This window comes from Alosa pseudoharengus, unplaced genomic scaffold, assembly GCF_046254945.1.
Source record: "Alosa pseudoharengus isolate Yale_2024_CS ecotype anadromous, Long Island Sound unplaced genomic scaffold, YU_APseudo_1.1 YU_APseudo_1.1_scf_22, whole genome shotgun sequence".
NCBI lineage: Eukaryota > Metazoa > Chordata > Actinopteri > Clupeiformes > Clupeidae > Alosa > Alosa pseudoharengus.
In genome coordinates, this window is record NW_027468680.1 from 12683543 (window position 1) to 12691646 (window position 8104).

The 8104-nt window shown below is 44.1% G+C and overlaps 1 protein-coding gene across 1 annotated transcript; it reads left to right on the forward strand.

The window, feature by feature from the left end:
* Nucleotides 1–56: 56 nt before the first annotated feature.
* Nucleotides 57–7583, forward strand: atg14 (autophagy related 14). Its single transcript, XM_076300594.1, has 10 exons — nt 57–500; nt 1210–1272; nt 1371–1413; nt 1558–1639; nt 2152–2389; nt 3119–3348; nt 4583–4700; nt 4831–4921; nt 5232–5317; nt 5803–7583. Exons 1-10 carry the CDS (start codon nt 217–219, stop codon nt 6101–6103), a joined length of 1536 nt encoding a protein of 511 aa, XP_076156709.1. The 5' UTR covers nt 57–216; the 3' UTR covers nt 6104–7583.
* The last annotated feature ends 521 nt before the right edge of the window (nt 7584–8104 follow it).

Sequence of the window (8104 nt, forward strand, 5' to 3'; positions counted from 1 at the left end):
AGTTGACGCTTTTGCTTTTCCACGTGACCATACATACACAAACAAAGTTAGTCACGTGGTCCGCAGGAGGTAAAGCTGAACAGTGACTAATAATTTCTTGACCTGCTTAACGGCAGGAATTGGACTGGCTGTCTTCAGTTTCATATCTCCAATAATGCAGGGAGAGGAGTCTTTTGAGTCTTTTCGAGGCCCACACCACAGATAAACGCCGGTTCAATGGCATCCCCCTCAGCAAAAGAACTCGGCGCAGTCGGCCCTGTTGAGGGGACTTTAGGGGGAATGCCTGGGGCCCGACTACCTCCTCGACCGCATCACCCGTCCCCATCGACTGCAGTGCCATCGCCAGGATCTCTAATGGTGGAATCGGTGGACGATGCCGAGGGTCTCTATGTAGCTGTTGAGCGGTGCCCTCTCTGTAACACAGCTCGACGTAGACTGACCTGTGCCCGATGTATTCAGAGTGGCGATTTTATTTACTTTGACAGTAGAAATCCTGAACGGTGCGTATTAGTTAACTGTATTTTTCTATACAACGTGTCTCTTGAAATATGTGTCCAGTCAACGTAGTAAAATTTCAGTGAAACGTACCACAGCTCATCGGACTTGTCTGATAAACAGTCATGGCTAATGGGTGGTAGCGTGCTAGGTAGTTAGCTTGTTTGGACAGTGTTTACAACAAAGGGAATCTTGCTAGCGAGCAGAGTTTTCGGCTAAGCTACCCTTATTTTTTGGTAACATTTTCCGTTTCTTTCGTTTTATCCCTTTTATTGTTCATATTCGTATAGCTATGAACTCTTTAGTCTTGATATTAATTCCAGTCAAGCTGTGTCAGCATGACATTTGAAGGAGTCGAAGTTGACAAGTCATGTAGCTAGTTCATGTTAGCTGTCTAGTTGAAGAACTGTCAGCAGTTTACCTTCAGATGCTACATTTTACATTGACAAGTAGTTCAAGATCATTTATGGTTGACTTTAAATGGTATTATGATATTAAATCAAGGGAATGGAAGGCCCGTACATAATGTACTTGTATAATGTTTTGGAGTTTGGACTCGACTGACACCAAAGCCGTTCTACAAACAGTGGTGTTGGATGGATGTTTTTCAACCTCCTCTCAAAGGCGGCAATCTTGTACTTTGTGTTAAAGTTGTAGACATTTACCAAAATGACAATCCTGCTAAGTTGTGTAAAAAATGCTCTGTCTACACAGTTACAAGGAAAAATTGGAAAGACTAAAGGTGCTCAAAGATGAAAAAGAAAATCTTCAACAAAGGTATAAGTTACATATCAAGTTGTAGGCTACTAGAAAAAATAAATGACAGAATTTCAACATTTTAAATCAACCATTTCTTTGACTTTTGTCTGTCTCAGAGTTATCCAAGCCATGGACAAGAAGATTCAGGCAGACCAGCTTGTAAGTGAACACACGTAACCTGTAGATGGTCATTGACCTTTGTGAATCTTCATTTCCCTTATAGCCTGGAGTTTTCCATGTAATTAGTTGCTGAATCAATCCCTTGGCTGCTACTGTTTACAGTGCTGTTTTTGTTTGACTCAGAAATGGAAGATCATGTCCTGCAAGATGAAGATCGAACAGATGAAAGAGGCCATATCTAATGGAAACGAGGAAGTGAAGAGTGGTACTGTATTTATTTATTTTTTTAACCCTCTCTTGATAATGCAGTCTTTGTTTATCTGCCTCTGTCTGAGACACTCGCTGTATGATGATGATTTACATACTATACGTTTAAAGTGTGTCTAATAGGTTAGCACACACTCTCTCTCTCTCACTCTCTCTCTCTCTCTCTTTCTTTCTCTCACTCACTCACACACACACACACACAGGTTGCAGCACAGGAAAAGCCAAGATAAACAGACTATTGCTATTGCTGGCACCCTGCTCTTCCATAGTACATATTGGATTGTATTTTTAAACAGTCATATGGGTGTGTATTTTTACACTTGCATGTGAGTGTGCAACTAACTGTGGAAAACTGGTGTAATTATGAAGCATAATTGCAAGTTGATTTTTTTTTTTTGTGGCTCCCTAATGATATATTTTAGGACCAAAAAAAAGCAACCGTGCTATCCTTGACCAAAAATAAACACCCTTCTCTCCACCTCTCCCTCCCTCTCACATTGCGCTGGTCAGGTAAAGACCTGCAGGTGCGCTCGCAGGAGGAGAGCCAGCGTCTGCAGCGGCGGGCCAGCCGGCACCAGGAGAAGCGGGACAAGATCGAGCGGCATAACCGGCGTCTGGCGGAGCTGCTGGAGCGGAGGGGGCGTGAGCTGCAGGGCCGGCTGGAGGCGCTGGCCGAGGTGCGGCGCGGACACATCCTGGAGCTCATCACACACATCTTCTCCATGCAGGAGGAGAAGCAGGGCAGCAGGTGAGGAGGACGGACACACACACACACACACACACACACACACACACACACATCTTCTCCATGCAGGAGGAGAAGCAGGGCAGCAGGTGAGGAGGACGGACACACACACACACACACACACACACACACACACACACACACACACACACACACACTACACAAGAGTGCTAGGTGGATTATATGTTGCATTGGCTATATATAAAAAAAAAAAAGAGAGTGTATGCTCAGTCAAAGCTGAAGCCACCTGAACGGACTAAATGTAGATTTAACCAAAAATGGTAAATTCTGGGTGGACCTTTCATGTGTTTCATGTGGCTTTAAAAAGCACTTACTGCACAGACTCTGGCTCCAATATGGCTGATGTCATGCTGTCTGTTGTTATTGGTATATTCCAAGTTGAATAAGGAGGCAAGGCATAGAGAATCTGCATTAAAAGTGTGAGGTCCTTAATTAATAAAGAATATACAGTGTATTGCAAAAGTAGTCAATACACTGTATATTCTGAAATTAATCACCATTTTCACAAAAACTCACAACTCGCTCAATAAAATCCACTGTTTATCCAATGCTTGCCAAGTTGGCAGTTAAAATGTTGGCGCTGGTGTGCCTTGCAAGAGCGACAGAGCACTCATGTCGGTGCCTATTTGTGGAGCGCTGTAACAACACTGCAGCTATGACACTAGATTGGAAAACTGCAGCCTGAACCTGAAATCTGAATCCATGTTGTAGAGACCCGGCTGATGTGGCTGCAGAGAGTGACCTTGCCCTGACCTCCAGCACGGTGAGCGAGCTAGCAGAGGCGCGCCGGACCACCTACCTGTCCGGCCGCTGGATCTGGGACGACCAGAACGGAGAGACCAGCATCAGCATCACCGGCCCCCACGTCACGCTGCCCAGCAACGGAGACTGTTCCGCCTACTACGGCTGGGTAGAGGAGAAGAGCACCACCCAAGGCCCAGGTACCCACCAGAGACATCATAAAGAGAAGAATGAGAGAATGTTCCGGAAGCATGATTGTTCTATTTTATCTTGTCTGTTCATCGTGTAGAATACTGGAGAGAAAATTGGATTGGTAAGACTGGGCTCTTGAAGTCCCTGGTCTTTGAGTATTTCTCCATTGTCAAATGTATTTTGCAATAAGAATGAAAGTAAGGAACAAGCGTAGGTACTATCCAGGAAGGAACTGTGATGTAATCAGTAAATCTCAGCAAACGAGTTATTCACTTGTAATGAGAAAGGGAAGGAAACTTTTTGGGTGTACAAAAGTTAAGAAACATTTCCACAATCTTCCCTGCAGATGCTATTTTGAGAGCATTTACTCTGTGGTTAGAGGGCACTTAAGATTTGTTTGGTTTTCAGTTTCTAAACTAAACTGTGTTCAGGTTCACTAATCACGTTTAGTCGTTAAGCAGACATGTTTATGCAAAACAGTTTACCAGTTACACTACTTCTTCACTGTGTGCCCGCAGAGAAAACAGCCTTCTGCTGGTTTTCCACTTACCTCCACTAGTTCAGCCACAAGAACTCTTCTGCTTCCACACATTATACACTCGTCATGTAATGGCGGCTCAGGCATCAAAAGTGCTGTACAATTTAAATTTGCTAGGGCACAAATAAGAGTGGAAAGATGACATCCCTCTTTACTGTCATTTGGCGCCATATGACTCTGCCTATTCATGGGTTTCATCAGGTCCCTTTCCACAGGTGTATCAAATCAAGCACCTAGATTATGAATGCGGACTGCGTGGTGCTTGATTAAGAGCCTATGTCCACCAATTGCGTTGTTTTCGCTGATAGCACTCTCAACCCTCAATCAGAGCGCTTCAGTCAAGTGTTTATTGTTGCTAGGTTGCGGTTGTCGTGAGAGAAGTGACATTGGTGAGCCCATCGCTGTTCTAAAAGTTGAACAGATTTCAGCTTTCAGCGCTCTGAGTGCTGCAGGGGGGGAAAACGGTCCGCGCCGTGGGCTTTTTTCCGCCGAGGGTGCTGACCACTGTGAATGCTGAACTTTGTAGAATTTCTATAGAAAATAGCCGCCGTCGGCGCAAAAAACGTGATTCGTGTACACAGGCCCTAATACACCTGTGTAATGAGACCTGATGGAACCCATGACTGTTAAAGTAATGTACAGTAGCTATGGCTGTGGTTTACAGTGACGTATCTAACGCTGTATCCTTCGGTCCCCTGCTCCAGAGCTGGACCACATTAACCCTGCCCACACCATCAGCGCGGCCCTGTGCTACACCACCCAGCTGGCCAACATCCTCTCCCACATCCTGGACGTCAACCTGCCCAAGAAACTGTGCAACAGGTATGAGCAGAGGACATCTGTATGATTGTATTTTTCAGCCAAGAATGTATAATGTATAATTACCACAAATATGTTTATTACGTTGAAATATATTTGTGTCTTGTATACTTCTGCTTTGTGTTCTGTTCAGCGAGTTCTGTGGCGATAACCTGAGCCGCTACAGATTCACACGTGCCCTCACCAAACTCAACACCAACATCCTGCATCTCTGTTTCTCCCAGGTATTACATTACTCTCCCCATCCCTCATTTACGATTGTTATAAACCCTAATTCACATGCATTTTAGTTAGAATTCAGTCAAGTAATTAAAGTAATTTTAAATCAAGTATTTGTATGTTTTTACACATCATAAGAAGCTTGTTAGAATATAAACTGGTTCATATTGCTTCATATTGTATTAACAGTAGATTAAGGCCATGTGTCCAGAAGAAAGGCAGAAGGGTTTGTGCGTTAATAAAACACAACTCCATGTGCAGAACATTGCTGTTGCTCACCTGTTTCATATTGTTACAACATGCTGTTTGTTGTAGCATGTCGAAAGTGATCTCCTGCATCCTCATCACACCCTGAGGAATATCATGTTTCTGGTCTCCCCTGAAAATAAGAACCTCGGCAGGTGAGTGAGCCTCTGACTCCTTCTACCGCATCTTCTCTTGTCTGTTTTCGCTGCCTCAGAAAAAACAAATCCATTTTGGAAAATGCATTCATTCATGTTGTGTACCATTTTGCCCAGATTGCAAAAGTACTGTTTGCTGTATGTAAAGATAGTGCTGTCATTTTATGAAATTTGTCACTTACGTTTTACAGGGTCATACGTCATACTGCATTCTGTATTTTATGTCTTTTTTTAAAAGCATTGTTATAAAGAAAAGCACTTTTTTTAATGATTGCACTACTGGTTACATTTTAAACTGAATTTCGTTGTACTGGTTGTCCTTACTTGCTGCTGCATGCTAGCCCAGCTCCTTAACCACTACGCTACCACCGCCCCCAAGGTTTGCTTACCACAGAAAAATACCTCCCCGATGGGGTATAACTTCCTCTGTCTCTCACCCTAAAACTGGGCCATACTGTATCCTTTGTGTGTGGTGTGTCCTACAGAACGGGTCCGTTTGAGGCCAGCGCTGACCTGGAGGAGTCCATGGAGTTCGTGGAGCCGGAGGCAGCCGGGCCGGCCGAGGAGAGTGGCGACGAGGCGCCCAGCGACGAGGAGACGGACCTGGGCACGGACTGGGAGACGGTGCCCAGCCCGCGCTTCTGCGACATCCCCTCGCAGCCCATGGAACTCTCGCAGAGCACAGCCATGCAGGCGTCGCAGCCGGCGGGCAACGCCGGGGGCATGATCTCCTCGGCCGCCGCCTCCGTCACCTCCTGGTTTCGCGCCTACACCGGCCAGCGCTGAACCCGGACGGTCACCGAATCAGCTGATGCTGTAGCTATGCAAAAAAAAAAAAGACCACACACTTCTGTGTTGCGTTGCTATCTTCATCTGTCCGTCAGCCTCTCTTTCTCCTCTACTCTGTCAGCTTGCACACTGGGAGGAAAGAATGACACACAGGCCAATGATTTAAATTCGAAAAAAAGGGATGTCTTGTTTTTAACTGAGATCGCATGTTCATGTGTGGCAAGACGGAGCTTGTGTTTTGTTTTTTTTTTGTTTTTTTTTTCATAAATACCGACTGAGATGGTTCTCACCACGGTTCATGTTGACACAAAAATTATACCATTGTCAGACTTAGGCTGTACAAAGAAGCATGTGAAAGAAAGACTAGAGTTGTCATGACTGGATGCCGAGAAATGGTCACAGGAGTTTGTCGGCCCCCCCTTTGCAATCCTCCACCATCGGTCTCACCACAACAGCTGTCAGCCCTCGACTCTTCTTTCTCCTCTCTGAGTTTGCATCAGTCTGCAGCTGAGCGGAGACAATGCCTGCTATACCACAGACCCAACCCTAGAGGCTGAGGGAACGCAGGATTTCTCTAGCTGTGAGAGGACAAGGCTGCTCAACTTTCAGCCGATTTCTCACAGTCCTTACTGTACGACATCTGTTTTGAGGCTGGATGGAAAGAAATTGAATTGTGAAGATTGAATGGTGTGTGTGTGTGTGTGTATGTCTGTTTGCATTTGTGTCATCTGACAGGATGTCAAGCATAGCAAGCTTGCTCAGAGGGGTAAAGACAGATCATCTTTTAGAGATGCGCCCCTCAACTTATGACTTAAGCACCAACAGTTTTACTCTTCTATTGACCTACCACTACTGAATGTTAGGAGAAGTAAACAGCCAATGTCGGATCAGACAAGTGGACATGAGCACCTTTGGTTATTTGAGATGTGACTTGGAGAAACAAAACTGACACTAAGACATCAGTACAGTATCCACTATGCCAGCAGATGTCACATTTACTTGTTTCTTTTAGTGGTCTTAGTTAATGTGTGAGTTTCTTAACTGTTGAATACAGCATATTCAGATGTCATGTCCATGTCACTATGGAAAACTCTATTGTACTTTTGTGTGACTGTGTAAAGACCTACATCTCAGACTAGGAAGCCTGATTTATTTTTTAAGGGTTGAGGGTTTGATTGATATATATCTGTCCATATAAATGGCAGGCATTATGTGGTAATGTCATGGTTAAGTCTTTGTTGCCATAAAAAATGAGAACCTTACATGCACTGGTTGTACTTTGTTACTAACTGGATGTCAAATGGCCTACTACACTGTACTGTTTGTCAGGCGTGGGTGATTTTTTTTCCCATATTCAGTATAGTTTCTTTTCTTTTTGTAATGTTACACCACAGCTCAGCAGTGTTGACCTCCATTTTGGACTGATGTTTTGATTTTCCACACTCCTCAATAAAAAAAAAAAAGCCTGGAGATTTGAGACCACCTGAAGTGAAGACAAGATTTTCCTCATATTGGAATGTTAAATGTGACACTCCCCAAAACCACAGTCTCCTAGATAGCATCATCTCTCACAATGCAGTGAATTGCATTTTTGGGTTAAGTTAAAAAATGAATGCAAAATTTTGTTTGTCTAAAGCCGGCCTTTAGACAAACCGAACCGGCCCATTGTACGATTTTGGTGTGATTCCACAGTCTGCGACTACATTTCCAAAGTCGGACAGAAATCATGGAAGTTGTACTGGAGTCGTGGCGCACTTCCGTCAACTAGATCGTTTAGTGTAAGGTGCCGATCTTAGCGGTTTTAAGTCAGAGTCAGTCTTTTTCTAGTTTTGCCGTTACAACAATATCAAACATGTTTGATAGTATCGCAAGTCTTTGCGAAATCATAGTCTGTGACTTAAAACTCTATGACTTGTCTTTAGATGTGAGCGAGTCTAAGTCTTTCAAAAAACTTTTCCAAATCTTTGCAAAATCATACAATGGAAGACTTAAGTGATC

Bases quoted from the DNA above. Each gene is read 5' to 3' on its own strand.
- atg14 (XM_076300594.1), top strand. From the start codon at position 217: ATGGCATCCCCCTCAGCAAAAGAACTCGGCGCAGTCGGCCCTGTTGAG. The intron at 1,414-1,557 runs GTAAGTGAACAC...TGTTTGACTCAG, and splicing joins AGATTCAGGCAGACCAGCTT to AAATGGAAGATCATGTCCTG. The intron at 2,390-3,118 runs GTGAGGAGGACG...TCCATGTTGTAG, and splicing joins GAGGAGAAGCAGGGCAGCAG to AGACCCGGCTGATGTGGCTG.